Source organism: Acinonyx jubatus, chromosome E4 (genome assembly GCF_027475565.1).
Source record: "Acinonyx jubatus isolate Ajub_Pintada_27869175 chromosome E4, VMU_Ajub_asm_v1.0, whole genome shotgun sequence".
NCBI classification, from domain to species: domain Eukaryota; kingdom Metazoa; phylum Chordata; class Mammalia; order Carnivora; family Felidae; genus Acinonyx; species Acinonyx jubatus.
The window spans coordinates 64440269-64457884 of record NC_069395.1 but is presented as its reverse complement, the minus strand read 5'-3'; the positions used below and the strand labels follow the sequence as shown (position 1 = coordinate 64457884).

Below are 17616 nucleotides of genomic sequence, written 5' to 3'. Positions count from 1 at the left end.
ATAAGTACAGTCAGGCGGTGGAAAAGAAAATCTGCAGCTTTTTTTCCTGCTGAAGTTATAAATCTTTCTAGGAGCTTCTAGAAGCAGTTTGTTAACCATGCTGCCGCTCTGTGAGGAAGAAAATGCCTGACTGGAAAGTGTAAATGCTTTGGGAAAGTTCCCTTTTCTGCATTAAATCGCATTTCCAATATCTTCATCCAGTGCCCTTCTGCGGAGTTGAAGAGCTGGGCGTTCCTCCAGACATGTAGATAAATGATGTTTACTGACTTATCAGCTGGGGGGCGGGGGGAGGGTGGGCCCAGGGCAAATTGGAGAGGTAGAGTGGCCAGGGGAGTTCTTATGGAGTCCCAATCAGAAATATGCAACATTTTGGGAATATTTAGACTTTACTAATTTGACCTATATGATGATTCATATATGACTGTGTTGGCTTTTTTTCTTCACCGAAAATATAAAGGGAATCTTACTTGGAGTGTCATTATATAACCAAGACTGATTAGACCATTTAAACATGCTTAGGAAGGCAACTATTTTTAAGCCTTTTAGGAGGATATATTTCATGCAATAATATGTGACTTAGAAACGGTCCCTATTATTTAAGTAGGTCCCAAGTCCCTCTACACTGTCAGTCTGGTTAAGGGTGTGTGTGTGTGTGTGTGTGTGTGTGTGTGTGTGTGTGTATTAAATGTACCACAGTTATATTTCCTTTAAAAAGCACACTACGGTCCAGGCTGACTTCTTGCCCTGCTAACACATGGTAGCAAGACTTTCTTGGACTTTGTGAGGGCAGTGGTTTCTTCTCAAAGGTTTCCGCTGGGTCTCCCTCAACTACCAGAGACTGGGTGCAAACAGTGTGACTTGTACGGAACTTCCTGTCCTTGTGTTTGTCTCCATGAGAAGCTCCCAAAGGTTAGAACTACAGTCTTTAAGCCCCGTCCTTGGTCTTTGCTTTCAGTTCACTCTGATGTTCTGACCAGTTTGCGTTTGTAGATGTTCAGAAAAGAACAGTATACTTACAAGACTGTCTTCTGAGAACAGGCTTCTCCTGCTTGCCCACTAAGACCTGGGCCTGCCAGCACTGATGGAAGGTGGAGTAAAATCAGTTTTAGTATTAAGAGAGCGAGCCCTGTCCTTCTGGGTCTTAAGGCAAGAAGGAAGAAGAATACCGTTGCGCTTAGATTTCATGGTGGCTGTGTCTGGTCATTGGCGACTACTGACTTTAAGCATTTCTTTCTTGCTTAAAGGTAAATTCATAATGAGAGAGTAATTTAAAAAGAAAACTTCGAAAAAGAGAAAAAAAAACAGACATAAGTGTAATTTTTCTTCTTTACAAGAAACTTGACTTTGTTCCCAAATAAGTCCTCTACTGCGTGTGTCACTCTGAGTGGTGCCTCTACGGGATGCACAGCTCAGTAACCAGGATTTAAACAGGAACTGGTAGGGTATTCTTTGCCTTTGAATCCAGGAGATAAAACTACTAATCATAAATGTAGATTTTCAGTATTCTTACATTGGTTCAGAAATTCTGGATGGTTTAGTAAATTTAAATGAGGATTTCTAAAAGCATGTATTTATATTGGCATGTTAATCGTTTGCTTCGTAAATTCTGAGGACATTCAGGAAGGCAGTGTAGAGGACTCATCACAGTTCCTGGCTTGCTGGACGTGTTTGATAAGCATAAGCCATTGTGCTGCTCTTAGCCACCACAACTGTGAAGGAGGACTGAGGACAGACAGCGACAGCGAGGAAGTACAGAAATGTCCCACCTGCTCAGCTTCTCTCCAATAGACAGCAGGCTTTCCGGACGCTTAATGGAGGGCCATTATATAACCATGAAAAACCATGTGTTTATGTGGTATATCACATTCCCCCCTCCAGTCAAGGTATGCATAAGAAATTCAAATTCCTTTGAATATCAACCCAAAGAAGACAAAATTGGAGGAATGATCATTTGTCTTCATTTTAATATAGCTTTTTTTTTTCTTGTAGCTGTGTCCTGTGACCTTGTCAAACATTTAGTCAAGTGGAATTTAAATCCGGATAGCTCTTTGCAGAGTTCCCAGTGCTGTAGCCTGAGGACAGTGTGGAATGTGGGAGGAGCACTGATTCCCAAGCCAGACACCCTGGGGTTCAAGTGACTGTTCCCTGGCGTATTAGCTACTTGTGACCCTGGGAGAATTTAGTTTTTCTCCCAAACAAAGGTTCAAGATTTCGTTTTCCAGAAAAGTCACCAGCTTCAGGATGAGCCCGGCAGTTGAATGGATGGGCCACCTGAAGGCTTCTCACGTGGACCCTGGAAGCCCCTCTATACTGTCATAAGTGACACAGGACAGTAACTGTTGGTCTTAAACATGGCGCTGAATTACCAAGGAAGGGCTCTCCACCCTGTTAAACCAGGCACCATGATGTGAATTTAAAAAGCATTTTCTTCCAAGTGGTTGGAATAAAAAAAAAAAAAGATGCTTAAAAGCATAAGCTTTGGTTAACAGGGAAATGACCCTCCGTGGAACATCTGTTCGGTGAAGGTGATGGGCGTGCATGGATTCTGGTCATCACCACTCAGTTCTCTGCTGAGCAGCTGCTCCCAGCACTAGCACTCATAAGGACAAATACCATTTATTGAGATGCATTGTCTGCTAGACAATGTGTTAAGTCTTTTGCATGAGCTACATTCTTCCTTGGTCTCACAGAACAGTTGGACAAGATGAGTGCCTTTAATAATTTTCCAGATGGGGAAACTGAGGCTAAGAGCAAAGTTTCTTTCCCAGAATGATACATGTCAGAGCAGTGGAGCTGAAGTTGAATCCCCTGCTCCCAGTCTCCAGAGCCCACCCTGGGTAATGCTTGCAAGCATTTCAGGAAGAATCCCATATTTGTGCCTCATTGGCCATGGCTGGCATGTCTTCCTATTTTGTATGTACGTGCATTCTTCGTTCTTCCGTTTCAAAGAGATGTTGGCTTTAGATATTATTTGTATGTAATTAAAGAATGATTTATCCATTCTTATGTTTATTTGTCTTCTGATCAACCAGTAAGTAATGGAAAGGGTCTCAGGGCTTAATGAGGGGGAGAGGTACTTCACTGAACAAAGAATTAAAGCTGACTCTCCCCTATCTTTATGAGGATTGTCCTAAAAGCCTTGATCAGCCACTCCTTACTTTCTAGCAAGATTCTTGGCTGCTTCACCCCTCAGGGTATGCGGAAAAATTCAAATTCCGTGGAACATCAGCTTGAATAAAACAGAACTGGGGAAATAAACCTATCATGAAGGTCTTCTACAACTCACCATTGTTAGCCATTTCAGATTTTCTATGCAACATCAACACCTAACAAGAATTTTGAATTTAAAGACATAGATAGGTAATCAGAAAATCAGAATTTATCATTTTTGTTTAACAAATATGTTTCATAATCAGCGACTCTGATGCAGTTTGCTTGTTTCGTTCTTTATGGACAAGGGGAAATGCTAGAAAGGAGAAATCCGGTGCAGAATACTCGAAATTCCTTTTCTTGAATATGGGGAATCGGCAGTTGAAAAATGGAAGTATGTTTTAAAGCCCCTATAATGCGATCTTGAGAATAATCATTAAAGGTGTGAAAAATATTTAAGAATTTTTAGGTAGGTGGGAGGTAAACTAAGTTCTAATTCTGTTTTTCTGTGCGATCGTAGTGAATCTCCTAGGTACTAAAATACTCATTTTAGCCTCCTGCTTTTATTAAAAGTGCTTCTTAAATACTTTTTGTTCTTTTGGGAAAGATCCTTTATAAACCTGAGGTTAAAAGGTTAATTTTAGGTGTTTGGTCTATGAAAAATTAAGTTTTCTGAGGTAGTTAAGTCAGATATGAATATAACACCCAGTCAGTCCTCTGGAACCTGCTGTCAGTTTTGCCATTTTCTGTATTGATCAGAGCCTGCTCCTTCAGCTGATCCTGAATTATTGATGGCACATCCCCTCAGGGTGAGCAGGCATTGGGAGGGAGGAAGAGGAAGCTGCATCTGCAAGGGCTCAGGCTGGGGCTTGGTGACTGCGGTGCCTGTAAAGGCCCCCATCCTGGGTCCTTGTCTGCCCACCCTGCCAGGTCCTCGGTTGCCTAGGGGAGACACAAAAGGGATTGTGTGCCCAGCAAACTTGAGAGGCCTGAATGCTTCAGAAAAGAGTTTTCACCTGTACTTGTCTGTGGAGAGCAGTTCAAAGAAATTTAGGCATTTAAACTTTTAAAAAAGAAAAGCTTTTTTTAAAATAGTTGATAGGAGGGGTGCCTGGGTGGCGCAGTCGGTTAAGTGTCCGACTTCGGCTCAGGTCACGATCTCGCGGTCCGTGAGTTCGAGCCCCGCATCGGGCTTGTGCCGACTGCTCAAAGCCTGGAGCCTGTTTCGGATTCTGTCTCCCTCTCTCTCTGACCCTCCCCCATTCATGCTCTGTCTCTCTCTGTCTCAAAAATAAATAAACGTTAAAAAAATAAATAAATAAAATAGTTGATAGGAAAAGGTGAACTGGCCTAAACATATTCTTTATATTTTTTTAATTTGGGGTTGGTTTCTTTGTTTTTATGTCCCAGAAGCCAAATATCATTAAAACAGCTGTGTTCATACCGATGTCCTTTGTAGGTGGAGTGTGACTGTTTTGGTCCTCTGAATGCGTGCTGAGGGGTGAGGGGTGTGAGAGATGAGGGCCATGTACCACATCTGTCCTATTTGTAAATGTAGTCTCTTGGGTCGTATTCATAGAAAGGGGAAAATAAGAGTCGCAGTCATTTTTGTTCAGAATGATCTCATTAACTTGAGGAATAGCTTCTTTTTTAACAAAGGTATTTTGCATTTTTAGAAGAATACGGGGAGAAAAAGAAAGCATGTGTGTGTCGGGGTAGAGAGGCCTATAAATCCAAATGAGATTTCTTCTAAAGTTCAGAGCAGTAATAATCTCAGAGAAATGTGGAAATTTGCTTTTTTTAAAAAAAAATTTTAATGTTTATTTTTGAGAGCGAAAACGCGCATGAGCAAAGGAGGGGGGCGCACACACACACACACACACACACACACACACAGAATCTGAAGCAGGCTCCAGGGCTCAGTCGGTTGAGTGTCTGACTTCGGCTCAGGTCATGATCTTGTGGTTCGTGAGTTCAAGCCCCACATCTGGCTCTGGGCTGACAGCTTGGAGCCTGAAGCCTGCTTCAGAGTCTGTGTCTCCCTCTCTCTCTGCCCCTACCCTGCTCGCATTCTGTCTCTGTCTCTGTCTCTCAAGAATAAATCAACATTAAACAAAAATTAAAAATAAAATGTGCTGTCAAATGCCAAAGAAGAATCCCAAACCCTATGGTAGAGTTATATACAGAATCTAATGGTGGTAAGTTCTTAATTGAAATTAAAACAGAAAAGAAGTCAACTGAACCTTACAAGCTGCTGCTTCCATGTGGGGACCTGCAGAGAAATACCTGTGTATCTCTGGACAGTTCCACTCTGTGGCTTGAGAGCAAATCGATTATGATCTAAGGCTGTCGGTGCTAAAGTGGGTGATTAGTCGTGCACCATCTACTTTAACCATCTTTGGGTCTGGCCACTATATTTAAGTTGTTATGATATCCAAAGGGGAGGAAAAACCCTCAAACTTTTGCAATTGAAAAACTAGGTGATACTTTCAAAAACTTAATGAACCTTGAAAATTGCTCCTTACCAAGGGAGAATGAAAATGCCACATCAAGTAGGTAGAAAAGAAAATTGTCTTCTTTTATACTTCCTGAGTTTGGAAGTTTATTATTTTTTTGTTGTTGCAGTTGAGTGTGTGTGTGTGTGTGTGTTTTCAGTAAATAATCATTTATCTTCTACTGAGACTATGCTGTGTGCAAATCTCCATATATGCACTTTGGGGAGATCTAGAAAAACAGAAATCCATATTAAGATTAAAGTATGTTAATTTCATGGGATGGAGGGAGGGAGTGTGGGGAGTGAGAGCTGATAGGTACGTGGTCTTTTTTGATGGGGGTGATGGAGTGTTCTGGAATTAGTGGCGATATTTGTACTGCTTTGTGAATATACTAAGAACCACTGAATTATATATTATAAAAGCATAGATGTTTTGGTATGCGAATTATATCTCAGTTCTTAAAAAGATCATTAATTCCAAAATTTCAGTTATTATGTGCATATCTGACATTGGTCATCTTTTTTTTTTAATTTTTTAAATGTTTATTTATTTTTGAGAGAGAGGTAGAGTATGAGTGGGGAGGGGCAGAGAGAGAGAGAGAGAGACAGAGACAGAATCCAAAGCAGGCTCCAGGCTCTGAGCTGTCAGCACAGAACCCAACGTGGGGCTCGAACTCACAGACTGAGAGATCATGACCCGAGCTGAAGTCGGACGCTCAACCGACTGAGCCACCCAGGTGCCCCCTGACATTGGTCTTCTGTAGTCAGAACAGTTGTTTTAGCTTGTGGTTCCTGGATAGCTTGTAGCTTAGCTATAATTTCCTGTGTTCTATAGAAGGCTTCTGTGGCTTACATTTCACCTACTGCTTCTTGGTTAATCTTCCTCAAGCACCTATTTCCTAGTTACAAAGACTTTCAATGAACGCTCACCGCTTTTAGGCAAGTCTGTGTGTACAGTTGGTTAGACTGTGTACTCTACAACTGTAAGGTGTGCCTTTCTCATCCTGTCCTTTAGGATGGATTCAGACTCATTGCTTGGAACTAGACCTATCTGCATCTTTGTTCCAACCTACCTTTCGTCTACCTTGTTCTTTACAGGCTCACTCTTCACTTACTTATTTGTGTATTTGTTCACTGGTTCCTCTGTTGGCTCATTCGTTCGTTAACTCATTCATTCAATAAACTAAATTCCTTATCTTAAAATTGCCCACCGGTTGTTATGTTCATTCTATCTGATCTGCAGAGCTCGAGTTCTCTATCCCAGCCTCCTTCCTGTCTCTTCCCTTCAACCCCCAGGTACTTTGAAGACCCTGCTTGCATGCCTCCTTTTCTTTGCCACTTTTGTATTTATGTATTTATTTAGCACCATTGCAGAGCCACTGTGTCCTCTCTTTAAAGTGTCCAAAAATAATGAAGATACTATCTCAAAGCCGGAATGGAGACGACGCGAGATTCATTCTTCTGGACTGTCTCTGGGCTCTGCCCCACGGTGTCTAAAGTGTGTGCCTTTCTTTCAATGTTCAGATCTGAGCATGAGGAACCTATGCTTTTGGAATTGATGATGAACAATGACTATCAAACTGATATCTGATCCACTTCTCACCTGGATGGCTTGGCTAGTTTTTACGCTATTGCAGGATAGAAACTACATGTAGATCAAGAACAGCTACATATTCATAAGACTTGGCCTGAGTCTTAAGCTTCCATATGTGGATGGTAACCGTACCCGGTCTGTTGGGACTGTTGCCCTGGTTGTTTGGGAACATGTGCAGCTCCTCACATGTCTGAGAGGATTTCAGAGCAAGTAGGTGATCAAGAAACCAGGACCTGCGCCTCTGACGTGACTCACCCAAGTGCTGTTTTCAGTGGATACTTGCAGACTTGAAGACCCTCTTCTTTTCCCAATTTTCTTCCCTGTTTGCATGGAACAGAGGATGATTTTGGAAAGCTTTGCACCTAATAACGCGTTTTACAATCCTAGAGGCCTTTAAGACACTTACTTCGAGTGACGAGTAGATGACCCCTAGAAATTTCTTCTGTTTGTATGACCTTATATGCTTCTCTTTTATTTGAAATTTCACTTTGGCTTGGGGGCACCTGCATGGCTCCGTCGGTCGGCCCAGGTCTCGATCTCACGTCTCATGAGTTCAGGCCTTGTGTCGGGTTCTGTGTCTCCCTCTCTGTCTGCTCCTCCCCTCTCACGCTCTGTCTCTGTCTCTCTCTGTCTCTGTCCCTCTCTCTCAAAAATAACTAAACGTTAAAAAACCAATTTTTAAATTTCATTTTGGCTTCAACATGCAAAGAATTTCAACTGTATTCCTATTCTGATTCAGGATCTGTTTCTATATCTCTCTATATATTTGGTGACGATTGCCACATTCATTTTAATTAAGAAGCTTTAGGATGATTGATACTGGAATCACTCTCTCTATATTTCAAGCAAGTTTATGTTCTTTGCCCAATTAGTCCTGTGTTTATTAGCAATGATTTGTTATGAAATGACTTAAGGAATGTGACTGAAAATGATGGTTCTCTGGAAGATTTTGCCACATGTCCCTAAGATGGCTTGTTTTATTTATGACCCTCCATCATTTTAGAGCACACTAAAGCTATACAGATTAGGATCTCTTTTGACAGTTCAAATTATAGAATTTAATCAGGTCATACAGTATTAATTAATCAAAGCTATTAGAACTAATATGTCTGATACTAGATACTGAAGAATGAATGGGATGAAGGCCCCACTCTGAATTGCATACAGAGGAGCAGTGTAGACGGACCTTGTTAAACAGGTTCGGATTGAAAAGCCCACTGAACCACTGTAGCTCTTCAGCCTATCAAGGCAGAAGATTTGCTTTTTTGAATTTGTATGAGCATGTTAGAGTTCTAAACCCTAGTAGTTTCTGTGCACTGAAATACTGATACAGTTTTAAGTCAGAGAAGCTCTCTTACCTCTCTAGCTCTTCCTGCCCACTTGAACACTAACCAGGGGACCAGACAGCAGCCCCTCTGGCAGATATGCCCGCTTTTGTGCGTGCGTGTGTGTGTGTGTGTGTGTGTGTGTGTGTGTGTGTGGTTTGACTGAACATTTTCTAGGGGATATAATCTTTAGATTGGATTAACATGCAAACAAGCATCCTTTGTTATTTGGTGCTTGAATGGAAATTAAAAATGAGTCCATAAAAAGGAGTGGGGAAAAAAGAATGTCTGGTAAACCCATTTCAGTTGCAAAGGATGAATGGAAAGCTACAGAGTTACCTAAGCCCTTGAAAAGTTAGACATTATGTCTCCTTTTCAGATTGCTACTTACATAGGTAAATAATATAATGGCCATTGGGGAAAAAGCCAGTGGTTCTTATCTTTTTGGGCTCATAGATACTTTTGAGAAACTGTTAAAAGCTAAGCACGTATACACACCCATACATAATTTGCATGTAATTTCAAAGGGTTAATGGATCCCGAAGCATGTTAGTGGATCTGGGAGGGGCGTATAAATAGTATGTGTTAATTTATGTTATGAAAATTATGTTATTGATGTGTAATTTAAAGTTGGCTTACAAAATTTATAAATTATCTAGATTATGTATAAATTACATAAATGATCTAGCTGAGGTGAATACATATATGTTTATGAAATGTTTTACATGAAAATCCCCAATTTAAAATAATAAGAGTGGAGTTTAGGTTGGAATATACCTTTGGAGTTATTACTTCTAAAAGAAAGTATTTTCAAGTAAAGGCTATTCCTCTTGAAATGTCAGTCTTATGCCACTACCAGAAGGAAAGATGGGAAAATAAAAACATTTTTCTTAATGTAATACAGCAAGTGACAAAGTGAGCTGACGTGCTTATGAAGCTAGGTAGGAAATGTGGTTTGTAAAGAAGATTAAAATGTCATTTTATCTGAAGGTTCGCTACGCCCTTCCTCAGGGCCATCTTTGCCTGTAAATGGAAATGGGTTCTTTTGGTCCAAATATCATGCATTTTAAAATAGCCGGTCATAAAAATAGTATGTTCTTTTTGAAGTACCATTAGCTTATCGATGGCCGTAGTTTAATTGTAGACTTTAAAATGAAAACTTAGGGTATAATTTTAATTATAACAGTAATGGCTACAGCAGCAACTGCTAACTTCACTTGGCTGTAATTAGGATAGTGAAACATTTTTAAGCATTATTTTGATAGCAGTTGAGTTTATTGTTCCCTCTCATTCTCTTTGTTTTTTTTTTTAAATATGTTCATGAAAGAGAGAGAAGGTTTTAATTTTTTAAAGAGATTTCCTTGCTTCTCCTGATAAAGCCACAGCCCTCCTCATTAGTCACTGCCAATAGTGATGATGTGAACCAAGAATCATGGGTTTAGTTTAGATGAGGTAAGCAGTTGTAACAGGCTTTCCTTTTCATACACATTCTCCAGTAAGAAAAAATTGAAAATCACTGAAAGGACAATGAGATATTATCATCAGATAGCAAGCTTAATAACATTCAGCCTTTGGAAAAGGTTTATTTTGGTTTAAAAAATACCCTTCTTTTTGGCTTCTCCATTTACTGAAGTATAGAGGTTTGCTGGGAAAACATTCTCATCCTTTTCTGACTTGGTGAGAATCGGACCAACTGTCCTTTCCAAGAGCTCCAAGAGCCTCGGACTGCAAGGCCCATGATATTCTGCCTTTTCCTCAGTCACGCCATCGGAGTTGATTTAAATGACATGCTTTGGGAAAGTTACCTTTTATGCTTTAAATCAGTTGTTTGAGTTGTTCAAACTGCTGAGAATTCTTTATATATCTTAGATCCTAGTCCTTTATCAGGTGTATGGTTTGCAAATGGTGTATTGTAGTCCATAATTTGCCTTTTCATCCTCTTAGCTAGTCTTATGCAGACCAGGAGTTTTAGATTTTGATGAAGTCCAGTTCATCAATATTTTCTTTTTCTGGACAGTGCTTTTCGTGTTGAGCCTGCCAGCTCTTTGCCCAGTCCTGGAGCCAAGGATTTTATCATTATGTCTGGATTCTGCGTTCTGTTTTGTTGTGTGTCTGTCCTCGTACCGCACAGTCTTCATCACTCTTCCTATGTAATGTCTTGAAATCAAGTAGACTGATGCCTCTCCCTTTATTCTTTTTCCACAATTCGCTATTCTGGTTCCTTTTTATTGTCAAATAAATTTTAGAATAATCTTGTGTATATCTAAAACAATTGTTGGCTGGGATTCTGATGGTAATTACATTAAACCTGTATCTAAAAATATTTTAATTCTTTAAAATTAAATTTAATTTATTAATGGGGCGCCCGGGTGGCTCAGTCGGTTAAGCGGCCGACTTCGGCTCAGGTCATCATCTCGTGGTTTGTGAGTTTGAGCCCCACGTCGGGCTCTGTGCTGACAGTTCAGAGCCTGGAGCCTGTTTCAGATTCTGTGTCTCTCTCTCTCTGACCCTCCCCTGTTCATGCTCTGTCTCTCCCTGTCTCAAGAATAAATAAAACGTTTAAAAATTTTTTAATTTATTAAAAAATACTTATTTTTGAGAGAGAGAGAGAGAGAGAGAGAGATTGTGGGGGATAGGGCAGAGAGAGAGGGAGACAGGATACAAAGCAGGCTCTGCACTGACAGCAGAAAGCCCGATGTGGGGCTCAAACTCACGAACCTTGAGATCATGACCTGAGCCGAAGTTGGACACTTAACTAACTGAGCCACCCAGGTTCCCCTTTAATTTAATTTTTTAATTTTTAATTTTTAGAGAATGTGTGTGTGCGAGTGGGGGAGGGGCAGAGGAGAGAGAGAGAGAAAGAAAGAGAGAGAGAGAGACAAGGGCGCCTGGGTGGCTCAGTGGGTTGGGCGTCTGACTTCCGCCTGGGTCACGATCTCACGGTTTGTGAGTTCAAGCCCCACATCGGGTTCTGCGCTGACAGCTCAGAGGCTGCAGCCTGCTTTGGATTCTGTCTCCCTCTCTCTCTGCCCCTCTACTGCTCACACTCTGTCTCTCTCTCTCTCTCTCTCTCTCTCTCTCTGTCTCTCAAAAATAAACATTAAAAATATAATGAATACATAAAATAAAAAAAGAAACAGCGAAAGAGAAAATCCCAAGCAGGGTCCACGCTCACTGCAGAGCCTAGTGCGGGGCTCCATCTCACAACCCTGGGACCATGATCTGAGCCAAAATCAAGAGTCAGATGCTCAAGTGACTGAGCCACCAAGGCGCCCCCATTAAACTTATGTATTAATTTGGGGAGAGTTTATGTTTTTACTATATTGAGTCTTCCAATCCATGAACATGATGCGTTGCTCTATTTACTTAGACCTTCTATGATTTCTTTCATCAGTATTTTGTACTTTTCACCCTACAAGTTCTATTCACATTTTGTCAGATTTATAATGACGAATTTCATTTTTTGAGCAATTATAAATACTCAATATTAGATTTGGGGTGTCCATGTGTTTTTGTATATATATGTCTGTGTGCACATGCTTAGCCCCCTCCCCCCCCTCCCGCCACAGTTTTGGTATGTTTGTCTTGTATCCTGAAAAACCCATGGTGGTGATGACATATGTTAGGTGCAGGTGCTCAAAACCCTGTCTTTGACTCAAAGCTTTGCCTTTTCCCCTTCTTACAGATTGAACGGTTGATTGCATGATTCATTCGTTCTTTGATTTGGCACACTTTCACTGTGAACCCATCATGTACGGAGGTCTTTGTTAGGTACTTCCGGTCATCTGGAGTTAAACAAGGTAGGGTCTTTGATCTCATATAGTCGCAGGAAAAAGGACAGTGCCAAGAACCACCTATAATACTGATCATAATAAAATCAGCATCATTCTGGAGACAAAACCCGTGTGTGCTGGACATGCAAAGAAAGGAACAATTGAGTATGAGTATTGAGGATGTCTTCATGAAAAAAATAGGTTATGTGTGCAGTAAGGTTGACTTTACACGTCAGTGGCAGATAAGTGGAGAGACTGGGGGAGCCATGTGAGTGAAGTCCTAGACCCGTAGAGAGGACTTGGTTATTCCTGGTCTTTGGAGCCTGGGTATGTGGAACTTTGTCGTGAGACGAGGGATTGGAAAGATGAGGCAGGCTTTGTGGGTTTTCTCGAACGTTCTGGTATGTAAATTGGACTTTATTCTGTAGTAAATAGGGAGTAATTTAAAGTTTGTAAGCAGGAGAATATCATGATTATGATGATTACATAAGATAATTCTGGTAATAGTGTCAGTGATAGATAAGAAAGTCAAGGCACCGGAGGGAAGGAGCCCATCTATCAGGCCATTGCAACAGTTAAGGCAGGAGAAACGGAAATGCAAAGTTGGTCTCCTCCAGAAAGGTCAGAGCCATCTGAAGTGCAGCGAGTAGCACATAACTACTGCTTTTAATCCAAGTAGCCTTTTCTTCTTGTGATTGGGAAGAGATCAAAATTCTCTGTTATCCAAGCAGAGTAAAAATTGGATTTCGCAAACAAAAATGCACTGTTCTCACTTAAAGTTTACAACTTCTTTTCAAATCACAAATATAGGTTGTAATTTTTTTTTTGAGTGATATATTTTTGTATTTTAAAAGGGCAGTCACTCTGTAAGGATCAGTACACTTTAGCATCAATTGGTTTTCTTATGGGATGCAGTCACTGTGCATTATGTGTTTTGTAATTCTAATTTTTCATGGTTTCTTTTTTTAAGTTTATTTATTTATTTTGAGAGAGAGAGAGAACAAATGGGAGAAGGGCAGAGAGAGAAGGAGACAGAGAGACTCCCAAGCAGGCTTCTCACTGTCAGTGCAGAGCCCGATGTGGGGCTTGAACTCAGGAAGCATGAGATCATGACCTGAGCCAAAGTCAGACGCGTGACCAGCTGAGCCACCCAGGCACCCCTCAGTTTGGTACAGTACATGTGAATGGTAAGTTCCATTTGAGAAAGTTCTTCGGTGTTCGTAACACTGAAGATATAGGGGTTTGGGAAATAGTACATGGAAGAGCCCAGAAGCCTAAGGATTTGGGGATAAATTTTGCCCGTATGTCAAGTATTCAAGCTTTAGTCCTAAACTGTAGCCTCCCCAGGTGATGGACTCCATCCATTGGTAACTTGGATGAATCCTGTGGCGCTAGAAAAACTGAACGGTGCCTGCCGCTGAAGAACCTCTACTCTGGAAATGCTCTTGTTGCCAGAGTTGTGGCTCCGCTCATGTTCTCACTGTCTCTGCCTTTAAATTGGAGTAGCTGTAGCCACAGTGGTATGTCTGACTTATCAGAACCATATGTTTTAACATACCTGAGACAGTTTGGGGAAGGGTGTGTTAGAGAATTATTTTCTGCTGTGGCTTCATGGTTATTTACATGTCGAGAACTAACCGTGTGCCCCCCACCAGCGAGGGGAAGAGAGAGAGGGAGACAGGGGCTATGAAGCGGGCTAACAGGTGCTGCGGAATTGTTGTCTCCACTTCTGGTCCTAAAAAATGGAGAAAGAAACGTGTTCAGAAGTTCCTCAATCCTGACAGAGGAGTGACTCGTCTTACATGAACAGATGAGTCCTCTCCTGACAGCCTCTTCACGTAACCTCCACTGAGCCCCTTGGCACCTTTCTCTTTCCTTATGCGCACAAGCGCTTTGTTCAGTTTTGATTAAATGGCAAAATTATAGCTGCAGACCATCATTGTTCCCTGTGGTCTAGTGTGAATAGTGAGCGTGCAGCAGGAGATGCTGGGGGTTGGAGGGAAACGGCACTGAATGTCAAAAGGTGAGTCCCTCAAAGACAGTTTGACCAAATGAGAAAATATAAAATGTCAATTTGGGATGTCAAGATCAACCGAGCTCTGCTCCGTTCCTCATTTCCATTTTTACTGCATGGTGAATGAATTTTCTTTTGTCTCCGGGAATGTTTAGGTGCAGGTCTTTCTTTGTTTTAAAGGTGTTACGTCAGCAGTTACCTACGAAACCTTTCATGACCCCCAAATTGAGGTATTTAGAAATCCCGATAAATTAAGATGCTGTTATTCATGTTGTGTGTTTTGCCGGGGGCCTCGGTGAATGAACATGGGATAGACATTGAGGCCTTTACTAATTCAGAGACCTCTTTCATCTCCTGAGGGGAGAAGGACACTGTCTGAGCTCTACTAACATCCATTTGGTTGATTGTAAGATAGGATTTCACGTCAGACTACCTGGCCTTGACTTCAGTACTGGCTCCATTGGCTGTACCATATTGAACAACTTTCTCCATTCCTCTAAATTCCAATTCACTTATCTTTTTTTTTAAGTAAGGATTAAATAAGATTCCTCTGTGTAAAGCACTTAATGTGTCCAACACATAGAAAGCACTCAGTAAATGGCAGGTGATGTTTTTCATTCCACAGATATGTATTGGATACCAACCATGCTCCAGGCGCTGTTCTTGGACATAAGGTGAACAAAACAGGCAAAGGTTCCTCCCCTCATGGAGCTTATATTCTAGTAACAAGGCAGCAACAACCGTAATAAATAAAGTAAATTATGTAGCATGGTAGAAATTGATCAGATCTGTGGGACGAAATTGAGCATCATTATAGGGGTTAAGGAGTGAAGGATTCTGCAATAGATTGAAGTTTTATTTTTTTTGTATGTTTATTTTGAGAGAGAGAGAGAGAGAGAGAAAATGTGCATGTGCGCGTAAGTGGGGGAGGGACAGAGAGAGAGGGAAACAGGACCTGAAGCGGGCTCTGTGCCAACAGCACAGAGCCTGATGTGGGGCTCGAACTCACAAACTGTGATATCACGACCTGAGCTGAAGTCAGATGTTTAACCAGCTGAGCCACCCAGGTGCCCCTAGATTGTAGTTTTAAATAGCGAGTCACCTTAGGTCTCCCTGAAATGACATTTGAGCAAAGAGTTGAAGGTATTTGATTATTAATATTATTAATGCTACCAAATAGGGTTTTGCTTTGTGTCTACATTTCTGCCCTTGCCATGTATAGTGCAACTTGGTAATAATAAAAAAATCAATACTTAATACTAATACTAATAAGTTGTAATGCTCATTTGGGGTGCTTGGGTGGCTCAGTTGGCTAAGTGTTTGACTTTGGCTCAGGTCATGATCTCTCTGAGTTCGAGCCCCGCATTGTGCCCTGTGCTGACAGCTCAGAGCCTGGAGCCTGCTTCGGATTCTGTGTCTCCCTCGCTCTCTGACCCTCCCCGCTTGTTCTCTGTCTGTCTCACTTTCTCAAAAAGTAAACATTAAAAGAAATGTAACCCTGATCATAGAAATTACAGTACACTGTATATACATCCACTTTACCTACCTCTTCTCCTCCTGACTCGTGTCTCTCCTGAGTCTCTGGCCAATGCAGTCAGTTTACGGATTAGACTAGTTAGAAATTACTTCTTTAAAAACAAAATAAAGCAGAAAATAGAGAACTGTCCTACAGCTCGAGGATTTCCCAACTGTCTTTTGTCAAATGCTTTCCGACAGAGAATCATCGGCCCGCAACAGCATTGTTTCTGGACATACTTGGGCTCATGTAAGCTGCGGATGTTGACAGAGGAGCTCATGCCTTTTCTGCAGGTGAGAGGCGGCCGGCCTCTGATGCAGACTGGCTGCACCTGAACGAGCAGGAAAGCTACGGTTCAGTTCCTGGCGCTGCGCTAATCTGTTAGCATTTCCCTGTGCTGGTTGGGACCAGGCCGCGTTTTCTCTTTCAGTGCTTGCATCACCGTTTGATAGTTTTGCCCTTTGCCTTTCTCTATGGGAATATCAGAATCCACTCTCGCTTTCCTCTGATGTAGCTACCGTCGTGGTTACCAACCCTAGGAGATAGTTTCCCCTCTTTACACCATATTTTAGGATGCCCGCCTTTATTTCTGAAAGGAAATCTGTAGATTATATAAATATATACATAATTTTGAACTTAAAAGAATGCTGAAATTGCAATGTAAATAAAAAATAAAGATAACTTTGAACTTATTTGTGTAAATCCTTGCTAATGACTGTTCTAGGAAACGTAATGAAGTAATCGGATGTTTGAACCTACTTCCAATAAGGAAGTTTGGGTTAAAGGAAATAAGACAACGTTCAACCAAGTATTGGCAAACGTTCTTTATATTTGAAACTTTGAAATAAAGTCTAAGTAGACACCAGCACACAGGATCACCTTGAACGTAACATCTACATCTACTGTGTAATCTCCATCCCTATTACGTAAAGGTAACATCTGTACATTGATTACAGGTGTGTTATATTAGTAACTTAGACACCAGGAGTTGGTGACATGTTTTTCCACAACGGTGAACGAGCCTTGGTATAGTTCCAAACAAAACAAAGTATAATCCTTCTTCCATTTACATTCAAGGAAGTTGTAGTTTGGAAATTCAATATATATTAAAATGTACAGGCAATACTTTGTGTCTATAAGTAAAGAGGAGCTGGGTTCTAAATTTAGATAATTATAAACATGGATTTTTCATCTATGGGAGAGCTTGTTGGGACATTTGAAAGACTTGCAGGATGCAGAATAATGCTTTATTTCCCAAGACTGTTCTCTCCGGCGTGCCTGGCTCCAGCCTGACCAATGCCGTTGTGATAACTAACAACTCCCAAAATTGCCTTTAGGAACAGTCACATTCCCACTGAGAACTGCTGATCGAAAGCCGTCCTGGGGGACCTGTGTCCTCCCTAAGCTGCAGGCCCCCAGTATCAAGTGTCACATGCTTTTCCGGCTGAGCCAGCCCCAGGTACCAGTCCCTACCTTTCAGATCACAGAACTGTTTTTTGTTGTTTTTTTTTTCTCTGGTCATCTAAGTTTCAGACCACATACTGGTATTTGTCTATTTTTCGGGGTCCCCGTCACCACTTCTTAATGTTTATTTATTTTTGAGAGAGAAGACAGAGCATGAGCAGCGGAGGGGCAGAGAGAGAGGGAGACACAGAATCCGAAGCAGGCTCCAGGCTCCGAGCTGTCAGCACAGAGCCCGACGCGGGGCTTGAACCCAGGAACCATGAGATCATGACCTGAATGGAAGTTG

General features: G+C 41.3%; 1 protein-coding gene across 5 annotated transcripts in view; it reads left to right on the top strand.

Moving 5' to 3' along the window:
- The window catches only part of SMYD3 (SET and MYND domain containing 3), a 682604-nt gene that overhangs the window by 343408 nt on the left and 321580 nt on the right, over positions 1–17616 (top strand). For 2 of the 5 annotated variants that reach the window (XM_053209274.1, XM_053209273.1), the window contains one exon: positions 16067–16159. The exons of the other annotated variants lie outside the window; for them this stretch is intronic. In XM_053209274.1, the coding sequence (XP_053065249.1) occupies positions 16067–16159 (93 nt within the window). The remainder of the gene's footprint in view (positions 1–16066; positions 16160–17616) is intronic. 5 annotated transcript variants of the gene reach the window in all.